At 37.2% G+C, this 21,597-nt stretch overlaps 1 protein-coding gene across 1 annotated transcript in view; it reads right to left on the bottom strand.

Annotated features, from left to right (window-relative positions):
* Positions 1-2,975: 2,975 nt before the first annotated feature.
* The window catches only part of LOC120302705 (fibulin-2-like), a 106,865-nt gene continuing 88,243 nt past the window's right edge, over positions 2,976-21,597 (bottom strand). Inside the window, exons 10-15 of the mRNA XM_039331530.1 lie at positions 18,588-18,716; positions 16,549-16,674; positions 15,474-15,590; positions 15,251-15,379; positions 9,223-9,346; positions 2,976-4,537 (exon numbers count right to left, since the gene is read on the bottom strand). Of these exons, the coding sequence (XP_039187464.1) occupies positions 4,180-4,537; positions 9,223-9,346; positions 15,251-15,379; positions 15,474-15,590; positions 16,549-16,674; positions 18,588-18,716 (983 nt within the window). The 3' untranslated portion in view covers positions 2,976-4,179. The remainder of the gene's footprint in view (positions 4,538-9,222; positions 9,347-15,250; positions 15,380-15,473; positions 15,591-16,548; positions 16,675-18,587; positions 18,717-21,597) is intronic.

Below are 21,597 nucleotides of genomic sequence, written 5' to 3'. Positions count from 1 at the left end.
CTCATTTTCTTTGCATGAGTTCACTGATCTATGCTAAATAATACATATTAAACAGTGTTCCATTTTCTTAATTATCTTCACTTAAAAGTCTGAACATTGGGGGAAAAATTGTAACGTTTCCCTTTTGAAATCTGATGCCCCCACATAATTTTATTGATTCTTTGACACCTAATAGGATGACAATAAAACCAGTGCTTTTATGAGCACTGAAATATCCTGGATGGAAGATAGGTACTTTGTCTAGTATATCAACATACACTGATTACTGTGTTACAGCAGGGCCATAAGCAAAAACATGCTACAGTTGCTGCAACCAACTTGAAATTCTTGAATTTAAGCTGAATTCACAAACATTCTTCTTTTTGGATTCATACGACATTTCAGGAGAATCAGTTTTGAGTACTGCATGTCTTATGTGTACAGGTATTCCTCAATTTAGAACTATTTGTTTAGTGACCATTTGAAATTACAACAGCGCTGAAAAAAGTAACTTATTATACAAAGGGCTGAACAAAGCCTTTGAAAGAGGTGTAACTGCAGTACACTACAACACTTCTTTTCAAATTGTTAATGCACTGCTAAGATTTTTGTTTGGCCACTTTGCATGTGGAGACAGCCCAAGACATGCTTCCAAAGGCTTACAAATGTGGGTCCCCAAGCACGTTCCAATATGTCACAAAACAATTCTTAGAAAGAGCAGTAGTGTCTAAGATGCACCACCATACCAGGTACAGCATCTAACTGACCTTAACGGATGTTGGAAACTACTAACCAGGGACCTGATTAATACTTGAAGAAGACATCACCAGAAAAGTCCATGGATGTGACCAAAGTTATTAAAGGTTAAGCTCAGCTGGAGGGAGGCATTATCTTCACAATTAGGAAAATACATATCAAAGGATTGAAAATATTTCAATCATACCCAAAATAGGTGCTGTATATGAAGATGTGGGTTGTAGCTATGCCGCTAGCAAACAGTATATAACCAAGTTAATGACTATTCAAATAGAAGTTGAATCCTAGAAACTATTTTAACTATAAAACCCAAATATTTTATTTAACAATCACTGTTCATTTGTAAATTTCTACAGATCTTTTGATTAAGGTATCTATTAGAACATATGGGCTATAGGCTTCAATCTCATTCAGTTTTTTATATAGAGTAAGAGCAATATAAAAATGTACATTTTTGCATTGGGCTATTAGTATGCTATATAGTCTACATACACTGCAAAATAGTCTTCCAGTTTTGTTGGGTAATTCAAGCTAGAAAAGTAGAAAACACACCTATCGCTTTACTTCAAGTTTATCTTAATTGGATAGCCATGCAATACAATCAGGTATTCAATACTGTAACATTTTAGTATTGTGGTCTGGCATTTTTCATCTTTGATATTTCCTTGAAAAATTATAATACATCTTATCTGCATCTAACATTCCTAGAAAATAAAGTGTCCCTTCAGAATAGAATTTAAAAACAAAGCCAAACAAATGCCCCAATTAGCAAGGTATATTTCATCAAGAAGATGGCGTGCATCCATTGTTGTTACTTCACTGTACGTGTAGATCAACTTCCTCTTGGTGTTAAGTCCTTATTTAATTTTAAATTAAAGATTGTCAGTTAAGCATGCATCACTTTCAAGGGGAGGGGGAAAATGTAATAGTGAGTGAATGGCAGAGTATCCTCTATGTTATTCAGAAATAATTCCAGTTTGTGCTGAATGGTGGGACTAGTTTCCAAATAAATGGGGTTTAAGTTATCACAATATAATCTGTTATCACAATATGGACCACTTAAGAGATGTTCATCTGTGTTGAGTGCAATATCAGATATGGGTTTTCTATCTTGGAAAGTTGTATAGAACGAGATTTAGATTGCTATTTACAAGACAAGTTACACAGGCTGATATGCTTCACTATGGACCTGGAAAGTAAGCATCCTCCTGAGCGGGATAGGAAAATGGTTAAATACATGGCTATTCTTTCCTTCTAGGCAGCCTAGAATCCCAGTGCAGGATAATGAGGGGAAAAAAAATCCGTAGATGCTCCCAAAAGAGTGCCAAAAACTGAACTATTAGATGGCAGCAGAAGTGACTTGTAACATACATACTCGTTCTCTTGTATGTGATGGGAGTCTGGTGCAGAGCTGTTGGAGAGAAGGAGCAGCTAAGGGGCAAATCAGTCTGGAATCCTTGATATGCAGAACAGGCCCTCCCTAGCTATTTACAGGGCATATCTGACCATTGTGCAGATAGTGTTTTAGTCTGGCAAGATTCTTTCTGTGGCTGAGCAACAATAAAGAAATTACTCTGAGTAAATCATCATATTGTTCTTGGTTTGCTGCCAGACATTGTCTCTAACAGTCATCTGGTTGCGTGTAGCATTAGTACTGGCTAAGATGAGCCATTCTTTTAAAGCTAGCCCGGTACATCCAAGGAATTAAATGCCAGGGCTTGTTTGGATTCAAAGGATGACCCCTAGGTTCACCCACTGTATGTACAGTATCTTTCATGAGGCTTCTTTCAGAAAGCAAGCTGCCACAGTGTGCAAACCACATGTCTCCATCATGAGGCACAGTGGTAGGACCCTGGATCCTCAGCATTTGCCTAAGAAGGCTCTTGGGAGCCTCCAGCTTGACATAGATGTTCACCCTTCATGTATTTCTTAGAGCAAAGAGAGAGCTATACAACAATTTTATTGGCCCACAAAGTGTGGTAACAGTTTTATACTGGCAGTCCTCAACTTACAACAGCTCATTTACAGTACTTGTAACTGTTCAAAATTACAAGGATACTGAAAAAAGTGATTTATGACCATTGCAGCATCCCCATAGTCATGTGATCAAAATTCAGATGCTTGGCAACTGACTTATATTTATGACGGTTGCAGTGTCCCGGGGTCATCTTTTCTCATCTTCTGACAAGCAAAGTTGATAGGGAAGTCAGATTCACTTAACAAGCACATTACTAATTTAACACCTACAGTGATTCACTTAAAAACTATGGCAAGAAATGGGGCAAACCACACTTAACAAACCTTTCACTTAGCAACAGAAATTTTGGGATCAATTATAGTCGTAAGTCGAGGACTACCTTTACTGTTGGCATGAACGTACCAGAAAGGAGGATGTACATCTATAACTCCTGGCACAGTCAGTCCCAAGAATTTACACGAGAAGCACAGCAAATAGCAAGTCTCAGAAGTTGCAGGGTAAACTTCCCATCCTATGGTATTAGAGTACCAATAACCTTGAATAAGGTGGAAAAATAACTCTATGGAAAGGCCTCACAGTGACATTTGCTAAGATATGGGAAAAGTAAAGGTTGATTATATAAATACTATATGAGGAGATTTTTTCAGGTGATTTAACTGTGAGAGCTATATGCATATTAAGTTTGATCAGACTTATTCCTGGTCACTTATTTGTAGCTATAATTTCCAATTTGAACAGAGGAGGCAATAGCCTTAGTAACTGGGTGGGTAAATCAATGAAGGAGGAACACATAGATAGATCAATATCTGATTCACTAATGTGTTACAGGAAGATGGAGAAATAAAAACCGAATGTGATTGGCACATCAAGTTCTCATCACATATTATGGGCATATTCAGAAAAGGAAGATTTTCTCTCTCTTTAAAACTACATTGTGTAATTGTCAATAAGTGAAAAAAGATCACTGTCTGACATGCAATTTCTTTTCTTTTTTTATAGTTGTTTTAAAGACTGGGAATTGGCCTTCGGCCCTCTTGTGAGCTCAACTGAATTGCACTTAAGCATCTTTCAAGTACAATTGATTTTAACAGCCACATATTTATTTTCCCTTTGAATTCCATCTTATCTGGATTGTCTATATTTGGGTAGATCATGCCCCCATTCCTGATAACTAATTCTGAGGTTGTCATTGGTGAAATATCAAAATAACTTTTAAAGGACAGCATAACTACTGTGCATCAAAGCTCAACAGCCTTATTTTGCTCAGTTAAACATTCAGAGTTAAAAGAGAAACAGGTGAATATATTTTAAGTTAATTTTACAAAAACAAAGATATTTTAGGAGCTAGAAAAAAAATATGAGAGGCTATATTTTTCTATCAGTCTTTTTCTCTATTACCACAAGCTTTGGTAGGAAAGATTTTTTAAAAAATAGCACCAATGAACTTCAACAGTAATACATCCATCTTAGTATGCATGAGATGTAATGAAAATATAAATTTTGGCCATAAATGTTGTGTAGGTTCCTTGACGCCAAAGCTTCATTTCAACATCTAGCAAGAAGTCTTTGGGTTCCCTCACTTGCCTCTGAAGATAGACTATACCGGTATAGGAATTAAGCTTTCTGGTATTGAAGTAGTTTTCTTCATTTCCTTTGTTGATTGTAAGGATTATGTTGTCTCCGGCATAAGCAGGCGAGGGACCAATTCGAAAAATATGAGCTGGAACAACAATGTTGGTTTGGAAATTAAGCTGATAATAAGTAATGCGGAGTGCAGTGTTCTGGCAATCCAAATAGTTGAAACAGTTGATACGTTCACATCTCCTGAGAGAAGAGAAATAGGAAATATTTAGCACTTCAGTAACTGGGGTTTGAAGACAAGTCTTGAACAGCATGCAGAGTTCCAGGAAACCTGTCTCTGGTGTTAAACAATATGTAGCAGGGTTGAATATTACTGACTGTACAATTTGCAGCTGCTTGCTCTTTTTGTATAATCCTCACTATGTCAATGCAATTATTCAAGGTAACAGCCAAAAATCAAGAGGTCATGAATCTGAAAACCTATCCTGGAAACTGCAATGAACTTAAAGGAATACTTAGAAAATTACTTTGCATAGGTTGGTCTGGAAATGAACCATGAGATTCATCCAATCATAGTACTCTGGATCAGGCCACATGAAATCCCTAGGACTTGTGCTTACAAAGTTTGCATCATGAACCGTGTGATAGTTCCTTCATGGAACTCTGTTGTGCATGTAAGTAGGTAAGCATTTATGCATGTGTATCAAAATAGTGTTTCATGAATTCCACAGCAATCCGACTTATGCAAAACTTGCATTATGCAACACTTTCTGGAATGGTTCTGTGGCTGAACATACTGTATCAAATGAAAATGTCAGAGTAAGATATCAGTTTGTGGTATACAGACATTTATAAAATGTCTTGTGTGCCAGTGGTGATCTTTTCTGGATCAGAAAGCCTGACTCAGTTACCTTGCATTACTGGATTATCACAATGCATTCTATATGACACTCCTTAGAACAGAGGTCCCCAACCTTTTGGGCACCAGGGACTGGTTCCGTGGAGAGGTTTTTCCGTGGACTGGAGAGTGCGTGGTCTTGTGTGCTGCCTGCATCTCACGGATGGGGCTCTGCTTGTTTGTGCAGACCAGTTGCTGGCATGCTGCAGCCCAGTACTGGTCCATGGACCAGGTGTTGGGGACCCCAGCCTTAGAAGACAAACCTAAATTTCAGCTGATTAAACCTGAAGCATCCTGGATGCTTATGGGTATATAACTATTGTGAGAGCTGCACTGATTAAGAGTTAGCCTTAGATGCAATTCAACTTGCTGGTTGTCACCTTTAAAGCTCTATATAGTTCAGGGCCTAGATATTGTCATGACTGCTTTCCCTATGGTGAAACTGTAACAACTGGAAGGGAGGGTTTGCCAAAGATCTTATCACTTAGTAAAATGTCGTATTTAGGACATTCTGGCTTGAGCTTTCTCAATGATGGACCCCTCTTTAGGAATACCTTAGACTTAGATATTCCACACACACACACACACACCCCCCCGTTGTCAGTACATTTCCAGGGACCTGTAAAAATACAGCTCTCCAGAAAGACACTTAGGAATAAATAACATAATACAAAGCAGTGGCACATTGACCTGAACCAATATAACTGTAAGAAACGGTCTTTAAGCTGCTGATATTGATACAGTAAGCCACTCTGATTCTAGAAATGGACAGCATGTAAGTTATAGTAAATAATTTACATGTAAATACTAGTAAATAATCAATACTGATCCTATTGTTACTAGAATTTATTAGAGTGCTGCACTGATAGCAGGTTTTGCAAATAAAGCTTTTATTGCATGATCTTTGTGGTTTGGTCTGAGCCTTCTCTACCTTATTACCATGCATCTTTGCAAACTAAAAGATCTTTACTGGGGTATCTTCATTTCTATGGAGATGAGTGATACATTCTTAAAGCCAGGTACTGTACATCCTGTTTAAACCTTGTTTCAAATTATATGGCTCTCATATGCTTAAAGTCATTGAATAGTTGTTTTTAGTTTATAATTTAAGTAAATTTTCTTTTTGTACTTTTAACTTTCTATAAGTTCCTAGGCTAGGATATCCTCTGGCATACAACAGATATTCCAAGAGCTGTGCTTATCTAATAAAGATTTGTGTAATGATTGTAATTTCTTTTTCTTTCTTTTTTTTTAATTTCAGCAACTGGGAATAAGGTGAAGTTTTCTTAAGATGTAACAAAGAGTGGCTTTTAGACCTCACAGAGGAATTAACATTTATATCCTTTATAGATTATATCTGATTTTCTAAATGTTTATTTATTCAATTTATATAGCCACCCATATACAATACATATTACAATAAAATATCCAATATAAAAATAAAAACACATAACACAACATAATATTATAAAAACAACTATCAGCAAAGCCAAGGGATGGCCTTGATCACATACTCAGGGCCACAAAGCCAAGTTTTCAAATCCTCAAAGGGCCAGCAAGATTGGGACTAATCTAATCTCAGAAGGATGATGTCCCAAAGGGCAGGAACCTTAGTGAGTGCAGGAGGAATTTTGTCGCCTTCAAAACAGTCAAAGAGCCCATTATATTTCCACCATAATTCTGAATGGCTCATTCAGAGGGGTGGAGACAAATGATGGTCCTCTTTTAAAAGTTGTAGATCTCTATCAGATAAACTATGCCTGAAAATCCCATCTACTGTGCAATTGTGCAATGCCTTCCTTGCACATAATTCTAGATGACAGATTTCTGTGTCTTTTTTCTGTACTTTGAATACATGGTTTCCTCCACAAAAAAATTTTCTCCAGTAAAAATCCATAGGCTTGCAGCCCCTGCTTCTATATAAGTTATCTGCTTCTTTTCACTTTGGACCCTTCTCTCTTGTTCATTTTTTTTGGGGGGGGGGCTTCTAGCCATAAATCTTGCCTTCTCCAGATATACCCTTTATCTTCTTCCTATTCCTTAAGGTTACCATATTTCAAATATATTCTCTCATTAGTTATTTGGTAACTTTCTGATTTAAAACATGGATTACCCAGTGTCTCCCTAATGTCACCTTCTGCTTCTCATTTTCTGTAGGATGATGTTTTCTCTCATTAACTGAGGCCTCCTTTAGGAGTAATATAAGATCCATAGATTATTTATCGTGAACACCATGCCAGTTGTTTCTAAAACTTGTATTTAATGGGAACATGCCTGGATCCTTCTTATTTACCTGGGAATAAAACTAACTTCACATTTTGTCCCTTAGAGCACCTGCATGGCTTTTAATATCATAGCTTTTACAGCACCATGAGATTCAACTATCAAAAAATGGTTAAGACTATTAAAAAAAATGGCCATAAGGGCTATGGCCGGTTCATCAGAATAATTAAATGTATCTTATTCCAGTTTCCTAAGCATTATATGATATACAGATGTCATGCCCTGACTGTAAACAGGCTTCTAGAAAATGTTATGGCACTATTTGTCACATTTTTATTGCTGGAGTTTAGTTTGGAAAGGCAAAGATACGGATGAGTGTGGGGAGTACATTCACAAGAGAAAATGGAGTAAGTGTAAATGAGGATTTGTATATATGTGTATGCATGTAAGTACATGTATGTTTGATTTTGAGAAAAGAACTCTACCATGAATTCTTTTCCAGAGAAACTAGATTTTCCAGTGAAACTAGATTTTCCAGTGAAACTTCAGATTATGGCCACATTTACTCTGAATGGTAGAATCAAAGGTACCTGTTCCCCAATTAATGATAATAATAAAGTTGGAAGGGACCTTGGAGATCATCTAGTCCAACCCCCTGCTTAGGCAGGAAACCCTATATCATTTCAGACAAATCGCTGTCCAGTCTCTTCTTAGAAACTTCCAGTGTTGGAGCATTCACCACTTCTCGAGGCAGGTTGTTCCATTGGTTAATTGTTCTAACTGTCAGGAAGTTTCTCCTTAGTTCTAGGTTGCTTCTCTCCTTGATTAGTTTCCATCCATTGCTTCTTGTCCTGCCTTCAGGTGCTTTGAAAAATAGCTTGACTCCCTCTTCTTTGTGGCAGCCCCCTCTTCATTAAACTAGACATACCCAATTCCAGCAGCCGTTCCTTATATGTTTTAGCCTCCAGTCCCCTAATCATCTTTGTTGCTCTTCTCTGTACTCTTTCTAGAGCAGGGGTTCTCAACCTTGGCAACTTTAAGACTTATGGACTCCAACTCCCAATTCTGGGAGTTAAAGTCCACAAGTCTTAAAGTTGCCAAGGTTGAGAACCCCTGCTCTAGAGTCTCAACATCTTTTTTACATCACGGTGACCAAAACTGGATGCAGTATTCCAAGTGTCGTCTTACCGAGACATTGTAAAGTGGTATTAACACTTCACCTGATCTTGATTTTATCCCTCTGTTAATGCAGCCTAGCACTGTGTTAGCCTTTTTGGCAGCTGCAGCACACTGTTGGCTCATATTTAAGTGATTGTCCAGTAGGACTCTGAGATCCCTCTCACAGTTACTACTATTGAACAAGGTACCCCCTATACTATACCTGTACATTTGGTTTTTCTTGCCTAAATGTAGAACGTTACTTTTTTCACCATTGAATTTCATTTTGTTAGAGAGTGCTCAGTGTCCAGATCCTTCTGTATCTTAAGCCTGTCTTCTGGAGTGTTGGCTATTCCTGCCAGCTTGGTGTCATCTGCAAATTTGATGAGTTCCCCATCTATCCCCTCATCCAAATCGTTGATGAAGATGTTAAAGAGCATCTTCAGGCAATTGCTTGCCTGAAGCCATTTGTAGCAGGCTTGTTTTTAAAAATTAAACAACTGTTGGTATTAATGGATTAGATCTTTGGAAAAAGCACAGCAAATAGAAGTGCAACAAACACCCTATGTTCAGCTGAGTAATTATTAAGAGCTCTGAGCATTACGTAATGTGATTAGTTGCTATGTAGAGGGGCAATTATTAGACTTACATATCAGACACTTTTCTGTAGTTTGGTGGACACTCAATTAAAAGGCATCGGAAGCTGCCTTGAATATTATAGCAAGATTCTGCTGATGAACAGTTGTGGGTTCCCATTGCACATTCATCAATATCTGAGGATGAAGCATACACAAAAATGGCAACAATTTAGTAGCATCCTTCTTCCACAAGTGAACAAATCTTATAAAATCCACTGAGTTACATATAGGAAAATCAACCACAATGATTCATTTCTATTAATAAAAAGAAAGAATGCATACATTCATTTCACCACACTAAAGTTTCGGTTAAATTAGCTAATCAGTTTGTAAGTTATGGATTCATTTTATAAACTGCTTAAGGCAAGAGTGTAAGCACCTTTTCTCAGTTTCCTTAATGTCAGAATTTGGTAATACTTAGGATAAATACTTTATTTTAGTTCTTAAAATAAATAAATAAACCTCACCACCCCAAGCCATTACTTTTCCCACACACATAGGTTGTACTCTTATGGCCTCTGGGATATCTGTGAATCATAAAAGTAGATTGATTTCTCTGTCCAAAGTCAGAGACATGGCCGGCATGGGAAATTTGAGATAGAATTTCTTCTCTCTGTTGGTGTAAATATCTTGGATAGTCTAAGGCAGTGATGGCGAACCTTTTAGAGACTGAGTGCTCAAAAAGTGGCCCCGCCCCGACTCCGCCCCCATCTCCTGCCCTGCCTGCCTGCAGGGCCATTCACCACCTCCAGGACCCCCTGCAGATCACCCAGGAAGCTCAGCAGCGCTATGGCAGTCATGCCCTCTGCCGCACCCTGCAGCATCAACTGTGCACGATGGGATGTAAGGGCAGAGTCTTGTCTACGCTGCCTGGCTGCCATGTCCTTGGCTGCGCTGCTCCATGTGGGCCACGCTCAGGTGCGACTCTCCTTCAGGGGGGCTGCTGGAGAGGAGGGGGTTGTGGGGGGAGGTGAGGCTAGGGCAATGGCACATGTGCCCACATAGAGGGCTCTGAGTGCTGCCTCTGGCACCCGTGCCATAGGTTCGCCACCACTGGTCTAGGAAATGTATGGGTTAGATTAGGCACTCTTATTTTGACTGAACCAAAAGCCATTTCCCATACCCTCTGATAATTCTGAGGTTTTTTCCTACTGAATACAGTCAAAGTGAAATAGTTAATGAAACTGCTAAAGGGGGGGAAAAGCATTTTCACACCTGACTCAGTCCTGCCTAAGCATTTTATTCTCATCTGTGAGATAGTCTTCAGCCAATCCCAGAGGACTGAGAAGGAACAAGATAAATCAAAACTTCCTCCAGATAACAAGCTGAATAATATATATTTTAAAATAGTATTCAGTTCTTTAAACTTCCATAGCTCCAGGAGCAGTAAATGTCCCCTTTTCTCATTCCACACAGAAAGAGGGAAAATAAATTGTCTCATCCAATCCATACAAACACATTTCAGAACATCTAGTATGCATTTGTCTGGCTAAGCACCAGAATCCCCGAGAAGAGAAAAAATATGGTGGCTGTCCAGAGAGTGTTTTTTTTTTTAAATTATATACTGTAAATTCCCACTGAAAGCCTAGCATTGTTATTTTGCAGCCAGGAGCTCTTCCCCACAGATGTATTCATAGATGTAAGTTGCTGTGTAGAACCTCTATAAGTGTACATTGGGGTGAAGAAGAAGGCCTTGCCTGAGCCCAGATTGTGTAAGTGGGATCAAATAAAGAGTTCAGTTATATATTGCTTGCCTAAGCAGAAAATATTAAACTGAACAATTTTTCCTAAAACAGGAATTAAGAAACCACCGCAGAGTTTACTAGAGAGCGTAAGCCTGGAGAAACTGATAAGGTTATCTGTGACATCTTCTAGAGATCTCTGAGTGCAGGTGGGATAAGACAGGATAAAGCAAAAAGTAAAACTCTTCCAATTCCTGCAAAGCACAAGCATCACAAATCATAAGTTGCAAATTGTAGTTTGAACTGTGCAGCACGACAGCCAAAAGTTAGCTCAACTCTCAAAAGGGGGTGAAAATATACGATCACATGGGACATGGTGCCACTGCAGGAATAGTACCAATTCTCTGTGAGGAAGCACCCGGAGACAGGCAGGCACATACAAATCACTTTCCACTTCTGCCTGCACTCTGCAGGGCTTTTTAATTAAATCAGTGCTCCACTGATTCGCTAGGATTGCTTTTAAGGATGGACCTAAACATAGTTTGATTTCCACATTTCTGGATTTCCATCTGCAGTGGAGGCAAGTTGATAAAATGACTGCAGAACCCTCTTTGCACATATACTTCTCAACTTGGTTGGGAGGCTCACAGATTTTGTTTTAAGACCAGCATTTTGTCAATTCCAGTTGTGTCATTGTGTCTGATACAAGAATTTATTTCTACATAGGGTACTTAAAGTAAGAATGAAAATCCTACAAAATCTTTGAAGAGCAGGATAACAAAAGAGCCATTTGTTGATTTGTGATGGCTGCAAAAAGATGAGGAAGGAAATCCTGGCTTAACTTTTTAGCTATTAAAAAAAGAAATCTCAAATGTCTAGACAGCGTTCAGAGGTTTGAGACTTAAATAAATGCTAACAGATAATCCATGAGCAAAGTATTGCAGTGAAATCTGGCAATTTTTATAGAGAAGACTGTCTCCTAAATCAACATCACTCTTGCATGGAGTGTGGCTTGTTTAAAAGCATAAGAAAAGAAACACAATGAGAAGTAAAAAAATGAATTAAAATAATTTAAGTTCCTCCTCATTGACTCATAAAACTAGGTGAAGAGGTAAATTGTTCTCACGTGGAATTTGATGTTGCAAAAGATTTACTACTCTCTGAAGCTTTACCACACAGTTTTGAAAACAACAATCCATAACATAATATGATAGTGTGATAGTTCAAATAGATCAACATGAATTCACTAAGCCATAAAATCTCCCTGAAGGAAGTGGAAAAGAAAAAAAAAGCCAAGATTTCTTCTGGGTAGAAACAATAGCTTTTTGTTATATATATATTAGGGGTGTGAGATATATTTTCCCAATCCTGCCCCAGATCCAAAATTTTCAAGGGCACAGGGGTTATAGTGTTTAAATGTTGTAAATAATATATCCCAAATTTCCCTAACACATAAATTCATGTACTCATTGTCTCCCTAGATAAACCTCAGAATTGAGCATGAAATGTTAGATTTACAGTCATTAGGGATGCAGATTCTCTGTTCAGATGTTATCCTATATCTTGGCTCCTATTCAGCCTTGAAAAGCAGGGGAAAAATTTGCAGAAAATATAGACAACTTCCATCTGCATCACAATCAAGGTTGATACATGAATTCTTTGAAACAATACTTTCAGCACTGAAAAGTTTTCATTGGTACTGGATTCCATGAAATAATTCAAACAAAAAAGCTATTTCTCAGTTTTCAAATCATTTCCTCACTAGTGTTCAGTATGTTCAAGAATCATGCACATTCTTTGGGCCAAAATAGCAATAATGGAGATATATCTCTTTAAGGCTGCTTGGGTAATGTTATAAAGAAGCTATGTTGATCATATTAAAGGAAGGCTTCTAGTGTGAAGTATGAATCATATCACTTGGCTATCTATACTACCTCCCCCGCCCCAACATGCTACTCTTCAGGAGTTTTGGAATTCAAACCTGATCATCACTGCAGTGGGTGGTTCACGTGAAATTGTATTCCCCAACAATGTCAAAGGGTTGGGATACCAAATCACAGATCAATTGTTCATGTGTCCTAGCAGCACATCAGGGGCAGGATTTTGCCTAAAATGCTTACCAATACTGTTGGTAGCTGTAGCCACTTTCTTCCTCCTCAGACACCTGCTTGTACACATGCTTACTCAACAGTCACGGCATTGTAACTGCTCAGTGGCAATCCATGCATGTCTCAAATTTGAGACACACCACCATAGAAGAAGCAAAAGGATGAATGGGAGACAGGGAGATATCTCTCACTTTTTTTTCTTTTGAGAAAGCACAAAGGGATTGCAAGGCTGTTGTCCGCAAAAGTATAACCACCAAAGTGCCAACATCATAGGTAGTACTGGAAGAGCAGGCTAGCTGGGGAAGAATCAGGACAATCTGTCAGGGCCATAAAGGGAGTACCATATATGGGGTATAATAATAATAATAAAGTTGGAAGGGATCTTGGAGGTCATCTAGTCCAACCCCCTGCTCAGGCAGGAAACCCTATACCATTTCAGACAAATTTCTGTCCAGTCTCTTCTTAAAAACTTTCAGTGTTGGAGCATTCACCACTTCTGGAGGCAGGTTGTTCCACTGGTTAATTGTTCTAACTGTCAGAAAGTTTCTCCTTAGTTCTAGGTTGCTTCTCTCCTTGATTAGTTTCCATCCGTTGCTTCTTGTCCTGCCTTCAGGCGCTTTGGAAAATAGTTTGACTCCCTCTTCTTTTGGCAGCCCTTGAGATATTGGAACATTGCTATCATGTCCTCCCTCGTCCTTCTCTTCATCAAACTAGACATACCCAATTCCAGCAGCCTTTCCTTATATGCTTTAGCCTCCAGTCCCCTAATCATCTTTGTTTCTCTTCTCTGTACTCTTTCTAGAGTGTCAACATCTTTTTTACATTGTGGTGACCAAAACTGGATGCAGTATTCCAAGTGTGGCCTTACCAAGGCATTGTAAAATGGTATTAATACGTCACGTGATCTTGATTCTATCCCTCTGTTAATGCAGCCTAGCACTGTGTTGGCCTTTTTGGCAGCTGCAGCACACTGTTGGCTCATATTTAAGTGATTGCCACTAGGACTCTGAGGTCCCTCTCACAGTTACTACTATTGAGCAACGTATCCCCTATACTATACCTGTACATTTGGTTTTTCTTGCCTAAATGTAAAACGTTACTTTTTTCAGCATTGAATTTCATTTTTTTAGATAGCGCCCCATGTACAAGTCTATCCAGATCCTCCTGTATCCTAAGCCTGTCTTCTGGAGTGTTGGCTATTCCTGCCAGCTTGGTGTCATCTGAAAATTTGATGACTTCCCCATCTATCCCCTCGTCCAAATCATTGATGAAGATGTTGAAGAGCACTGGGCCCAGAACAGAGAACCCAGTCTGCCTATTGCCTAGGCTTAAATCTGTTCCTTATATCATATGACATTATTTGAAAAAGTATCAGTCATGCACCAGTGACATCCTTTATGGAGTAGTATGTTGGACTCACTTTAGACTGTATAAAAACTATCTGTGTTAGGAACTGATGCTAGCTGACTCCCATATGTGCTGATACTACATTAAAGGAATAATGAACCGATGAAACATTTGGCTAATCTAGTCTTGATTTGTGGTCCAATAGGACAACAAAAAGCAATGATGAAAAGGCTGACTTAAAGTTGTTCTTCACCCTAAATCTTTTTGGCTGCCTCCCTGCTAGGGAGAATCGCATTCATCCCCTAATAATCACAGATGGGAAAAAGAAAACATCTCTACCTAGATAATTCTTTTCAAGGACAGCCATTGAGTGACTGTGGTTGCTTTTATTGTAATTTTAATAAAAATAAATACTGGGAAACAATTACCCAGGTAATAAATATTTTTTTCTATGGACAAATCTACATACGTTTGATTTTTTTTAAGTTTCTCATTTTCCCAATCTTAAACTCTTTTCACTCCATTGCTGAACAAATTTATGCGTGTGTTTTTAAATTTCTGCATGAACTTCTACACAATTTTTTTGCGCACAATTTCTAATGCATGCACTTTGTGATGCTATAGAAGATTTCCCCAAATTATGACTTGACATGCTTTTTCATCTAATACATGTTTTTTTCTTATAAGTGTTTTCCCCCAAGACTTGGTTTGAGTATGCACGTACTTCCCTACTTTATGTTTAGCTTCCTATCTTTTATTACATGGCAAAATTTTAAAAATGAAATTCATTTATTCATGTGCAGTCATGGTAATGAAATTAAAAATTAGGTCAACTCAACATGACCTAATGGAAAGAAACAATTTTCTCTTTGTCTTTTTTTTTTTTGTAATCTTATTCTTACCTCGACAACTCCTTCCATTGGCGGCCATTGTATATCCCTGATCGGGGCAAGCACACTGGTAACTCCCCGGCACGTTGAGACAGCGGAAAGTGCACAAGATGCCTGCACTTTGGCCACATTCATCAATATCTGGAATTGATACATTAGCAAACATGTGAGGGCAATGGCTTTATTCTCCCAGAGTAATGTACACTACTGCTGCAATGGAACAAATCAGATGTACCTTTACAGGAATGGCTGTCTTCTGCTAATTGGTAGCCTTGCCTGCAGTAACACTGATAGGAACCATAAATATTAGCACATTCTTGACTGCATGGATTATTGTCACATTCATTGACATCTGTGTTGAAAAACGAGTATCAAAGAGACATTAAAATCAGTTGCTGCCACATACCTGTCATTGAAGACAAAGTAGAAAAGCCCTTTAACTAAATGGATTGCCTTTAAAAAAAAAACATGGAGCATCTTCAAGCCTGAAGATACAGCATGACTGTGGTTTATACATGCAGGATATATGTTTGATTAAAATACTACATACTAAATTGAGATAATATTAATAAGCATTTCAAAGACATAGATGATTATAACTAAAACTTAGATGTGGGATGTATCATTCCTGATACCTCAAGGTCTATGGAAAGTTATATCACACAATCCAGAAAGAAGTGGATCCAGGACCTTTTCAGGGAAGGTTTTTGGGAAGTTTAAGTTTCACTGAAAGTCTTTTAAATTTTACATATAAACATATGTAAAGCAGAGATAATTCTCACTTAATGGCTGCCAGGCTATATGACTAATCAAAGGTACTTGCACTTTGTCTACAAGCAAATGGGTCAACAGATGGTGCTGCCAATATATGGCATTGCATTATAGGAGGAAGAGGCTCTAGAACCCAAAGAGATGCTAACAATCTGCACTGGGCCACTCTTTCTCCACCTTTGACTTAACAGTTATGACACAATTCATTTTTTATCATGCTATTATCATTGTAATGTTGTTCAAAACAATAGGCCTGTAAATTAGACTATAGTTATTCATTTTCAGTGGAATACAAAGGCATGAAGAAAGGACCCAATTGCAGTTAAGGCAGGGTTTCATTTTTATATTATACTATACAAAATAATTGAAAAACTGGGGTGCTGTGACAAATAAATTAGGATAGAATAATGTAAAAGAAAGCATGAGGATTTCAAAACTTGTGTTCAGAAATGTGTTATTTTCTGCAAGACAGTTGTCTCTGTGCAATCCATCCCCCCTGACTTTTTTTTTTTTTTTGAGGTAGCTTCATCTACAAATACCTTCACAATGTTTCCCATCATACGCCAAGCGAAATCCAGAAGAACATGAACAATGATAGGATCCAGGAGTGTTTTCACATGAATGCTGGCAGAGTCGGCCTGGATAATTCCAGCATTCATTTATATCTATTGCAAAACAAAAACAAAACTGATAAAAGATAAAATACACCTGGGAAACTGTAAGGCAGAAAAAGGCAAAGGTGTTAGAGGAAGATTTGTGTAATTGTTTCCATTTTGGATGTTACTTTTCCTTACTTTGTTTGCTTACCAGTATAGTGAAATAAAGAAGTATAGAAAAATGCAATTACCACCTTATCAAATAAACGATCACTTCATTTTTGCCAAGTTTTCTACATTTATATTCTATGTCTTTGACTTACCAAGCCACTTATAGCACATAGAATGGTTTTGGAAACCTCCAGAATATGAAGTTACACTAATGGATGTAAATTATTGTCAACCCCACTAGGTAGAACCAGACCAAGAAATGAATTCCACAGGAAGCTTAAAACTACTTTCATGCAAGTCTGATGATCTCCTCTTCCTACTTATAGTTCAGTGAATTAGGAAGCCTCTTATCTGAGTTGCTTCTTGATATTATCTGACTGTTGAGGACTTAAAGTAAGTTTTTCGCTTTGGCAATGGAGCTTGCATATTTCTGTCAAGGTCATATTCTTTTCTCTCTATAATTAGGGAAGAAGTTGCTATTTTAGACTGACAGTTCATGAATGTTAATTTTTAGATAAAGTTAGGGACACAACCTCCTTTTTAACTGTCAATCTCTTATAGTTTCTATCCCATCAAAGCCCTGTCCCATGCCACAGCAATATCAATCTACTTGTACTACTATTAGAAGACATTCTTTGGCTCAGCATCCTGAAGATAGGCCAAAATTCCCTCTGTGTTTTATTCTTCCAGACTCTAAGCCTCATAAGCTTTAAATCTGTTTATTCCAAATCAGCATTCTTAAGATTCCATTCGTGTACATTTTCCCAATCATGTTAAATGTGAATAAATCAGTTCTCTTAGATATTCTACTTCAACTGAAATCATTTAGAAGCCAGAGCATATCCAACCTGGAGTAGAAACAACCCAAGAGGGGGAGAAAATTATTATAGTGGTCTGGACGTTTACAAGCAATTCTGTAAAGTAGGAGTGTTCTGCCCTCCCTTTTCTCCCCTTTTCTAAATTTCTGAAATTTGAATCTCAAAGGAACACAAACTGGCTGATTATTTCTGAGATTGCCAGTTTCATCCACTTATTTATAACATCCAGAAGTTCTTGTAGCAAGCTATAAAGTATAACATACATTGTTTATAGGAATTTGCAAAGGTCAAATTTTTCAAGCATATCTCCATGGGTATCTCTTTCAAAACTCATTTTGACTTCAATGCTACCTTGGGCAAGAAAGAAGAGGAAAGGAAGAAATATTCATATGATTCTTGCTAATTCCAGGCAACCTTCTAAGCTAAGCTTACATAATTATACTGTGTGAGTGTGTGTGAGTGAGTGTGTGTATCATAATCAGAACTTAAGCATCTGGTTGATTCCCCCCCCCCCCCAAGCATGCACCAAGTTTTACAACAATCTGCCATTCATTTTTGTTTAATTAAATTATTTTAATTTTATCTAATTAAAATAAGGAGACTCCAGCACCTATTTACAGTGACTGGGTTATAGCATCCACTCAGAAATCAATAGCTTGGTAGGTTGTTACCTAGCATCCAAATCATTCAGAAACTATTTTCTTTGCAGGTATGAAAATATTTAGTAAATCAGACAGCTGGAGACTTTTTAGCCCATTAATAAGTACTGTCGTAGGTTAATTTCAATCAATTGCTATACTTGAAATACATCTAAAGCATGTACTTATGAACCGACAAATTAATCCAAGTAAATGAAGAAAACTTCAGAAGCAGACATGCTATCTTATTTAAGTTTTAGTTCAGTGGAATTAATCCTTATGCTGAAATCAATAGTGTATAAAAGCTGACCATATTTTGACAATCAGCAATACCAATTCCCTGTGTCTTACTTACCAATGCAAGTTCTGCTGAATGAATCATACTGATATCCCATCTTGCAATCACAGCGATATGCTCCAGGTAGATTGTGACAAATCTGTCCTTCTCCACAGTGATGTGTGGCAGACTGACATTCATCAACATCTATAGAAGCAAAAAGTAGCAATTACTCTACCCACCATGGACCAATTGATGGCCACTCTCCTTTTTGTATCACAATTTTCACCAAATGTGTGGAATGAGCATGCAGCAGAAGCGAAAATGGAATACTTTTTCCCAGAAACTGCAGGTACAGTGATTAGATCCCTTTGCCAAAGCTGGCCTCCTGCAGCTCTGTGGTTCTTACAGACAAACCCTATAATTTAAAATAAAATAGAAATTCAAGTTGCAAAGCCTTGGAATGCACTCTGTTTGGGTTCAGAAAACATTAGCTTCCCTTTAATTTTTTTCTTGGCATATATTGAACTCATATCTTAATTCTCCTATGTTGTTTGGAATGGCCAGGACAAGAAACAATGGATGGAAAGGAATCAAAGAGAGAACCAATCTAGAACTAAGGAGAAATTTCCTGTCAGTTGGAAAAATTAATCAGTGAATATTGTGGGTGCTCCAATATTGGAAATGTTTAAGTTTTTAAGAAGAGTCTGGACAACCATTTGTCTGAAATGTATAGGGTTTCCTGCTTGAGCAGGGGGTTGGACTAGAAGACCTCTAACATCCCTTCCAAATCTGTTATTCAGTTATTCTGTTCTGTTATTAAACCAGCATTTTCAGATAATAATTGTGTAAAATAATAAAGGCAGTGTTAGATTTTATTACAAATTGAAATCTTTCCTTGATTTCTTTCTACGTCAATCAAGCAATTGTCATATACTTGAATTTGTGTGATCTCCATTCTAATCTAGTATCTTAACCACTACATAATATTGGCTCTTAGTACAGGCATTAGCATCGCACAAGGTAGTGGCATATTATATTGTGAGCATGGGTAACACTTGCTTTTTTATATAGTCTTTGAGACCCTTGGATTTACTTATAGACAACTGTATTTGGAGATAAAGAAATTACAACTCTTGTTTTAAATGAGCCTAACAATATATCATAAATCAAAACCTGATTTTTTTAAAAAATAAAGCACCATCTCTTTACATCTCTGTTCACTTTACAGCAAACATTAAAATGTTAATTTTAATAATGATTTAAATCTGTCAATTAGCAACATAAGTTGCCTTTAATTCATTTGTTCAACTCTTTGATTAGTTTTATTTGAAATTGTGCATTCCAATCACTTCTGCTTTTAATTACTTTCAGTACATTATTCTGTCAAAAGACCATCCCATTTCATGACAGTCACAGTATTTTCCAGCTAAATGTTGGAAGAAACTGCTGCTAACCACTCTGTTGCATTAAAAAGAACAAATTTGTTAAGAATTCTCTAACTAAAAAGAAGCAACCACAGTAACTCCATTCTTCTGCCAAACCTTTCCCAATGATCTATTTCTAGAACCATAAGTTTATCCAACCAAAAATTTAACTATCCATTGTATTCTTTCTTACAAAATGAAAAAGGAAATTAGACCCACAATGAGTTTTTATTTGGTTGCTTATGCTTTCACCCTATTAACACATACATACACACACACACACATACACACACACACAAGCATTAGAGTGTTTAAAGTCTAAGCATATACTTACAAGGCCAGAGGCACAATGTTTTCATTACTAATATTACAATAAACTTGTTGTTTTTAGAAACAACAAAGCTCTAATTTCTATAATTTCAAGTTTCTAAAGAAGTCTTACTAGTGCTAACCAAGCTAGGTAGTAGCTGAGAGAGTAAATGAGCACAAAGAAGAATTTCACACCAACATTAGCATTCTGAATATGAGAACTTTAGTAGAGCAGACATACTTTTCAAAGCACTGTTGTAGTTCTAGACTGGTTAATGATAGTTGGCCAAGCTGTTCTTAATTTCCCTCAAAGCCAAGACTCTCCCACAATAACACATTGTTATTACTCAACTGTAATGGCTGTTTAAAACCCCACATAAGCCATTGAAGAAAGCTATATGATTTATTACATACAAATTCTGTTGTATATTTTTTTTTCTACTTGCATTACACCACCATCACTACTGCCTAATAAATGCTCATTGATGGATTTAACAGAATAGCTTTTATTCTTTTATTATTTTAACAAATAGCTTTTATTCATTTGCTCAAGTTACTGAGATTACATTTGAATTTGAAGCACCAGCAACTTCCAGCACTGAAGCAGCCATAGTTTTGCCAAATTTCAATTGTGTGGGAGCCATGGGTTCTGGATTTTGGATGCGTTCTATAAGCTAATCGATTTGAGCAAAAATTGTTGCCCTATTTCACCCAATTCAGGGTTACAAACAACCAAATAGGCACAAGAGTTTTAGGATCAGATGAATTTGACTAATCTACCTTTGTAGGTTGAGACAATGTGAAGAAGCATCTTCTTTTCTCTAGCCTAAATATAATTTGATCTAACTATTAGAAAAACCTGCTTTTCAGAGATATAAAGAAGGAATATCTCCCTATTTATTTTTTCTAAGTCATGCCTAATTTTATGCCCCCTCTTTTTATTTCCATTATTTTAGACAGTTTCTTCAGTTTCTTGATTATTTTCATTTCTTGAAGTTGCCCTAGTTTTACTCATTTAAAGCAAGGAAGGGGAGAGAATTAATATGTTAGAGATTGTATGGTCCAATGGACAAAGAATTTTGGTTAAAGTATAATGATTGCCCATTGGGAAAAGATGTATTCTAATGGATTGAAATCCACATTGAAATATATAAAATAAATGCAAGCAAATGTTTTCCTTTTAGGTTTGATGGATAAAGAATTGGAAAGAAAATTTGGAACTTGTTATTATATATGACAACAGTGAGAATTTTATATGCACCAAGATAGAAAGACACACTAGTTCCCACAATGGAAGGATGAAAGGAAAAAGTGATGGAGTCAGAAGACATGGTTGAAAACTGCTTCTGGAT

The sequence above is a fragment of the Crotalus tigris genome, unplaced genomic scaffold (genome assembly GCF_016545835.1).
Source record: "Crotalus tigris isolate CLP2741 ecotype Arizona unplaced genomic scaffold, ASM1654583v1 scf7180000024437.13266115, whole genome shotgun sequence".
NCBI lineage: Eukaryota > Metazoa > Chordata > Lepidosauria > Squamata > Viperidae > Crotalus > Crotalus tigris.
The sequence above is the reverse complement of the archived record's forward strand: the minus strand, read 5'-3'. Positions and strand labels throughout refer to the sequence as shown.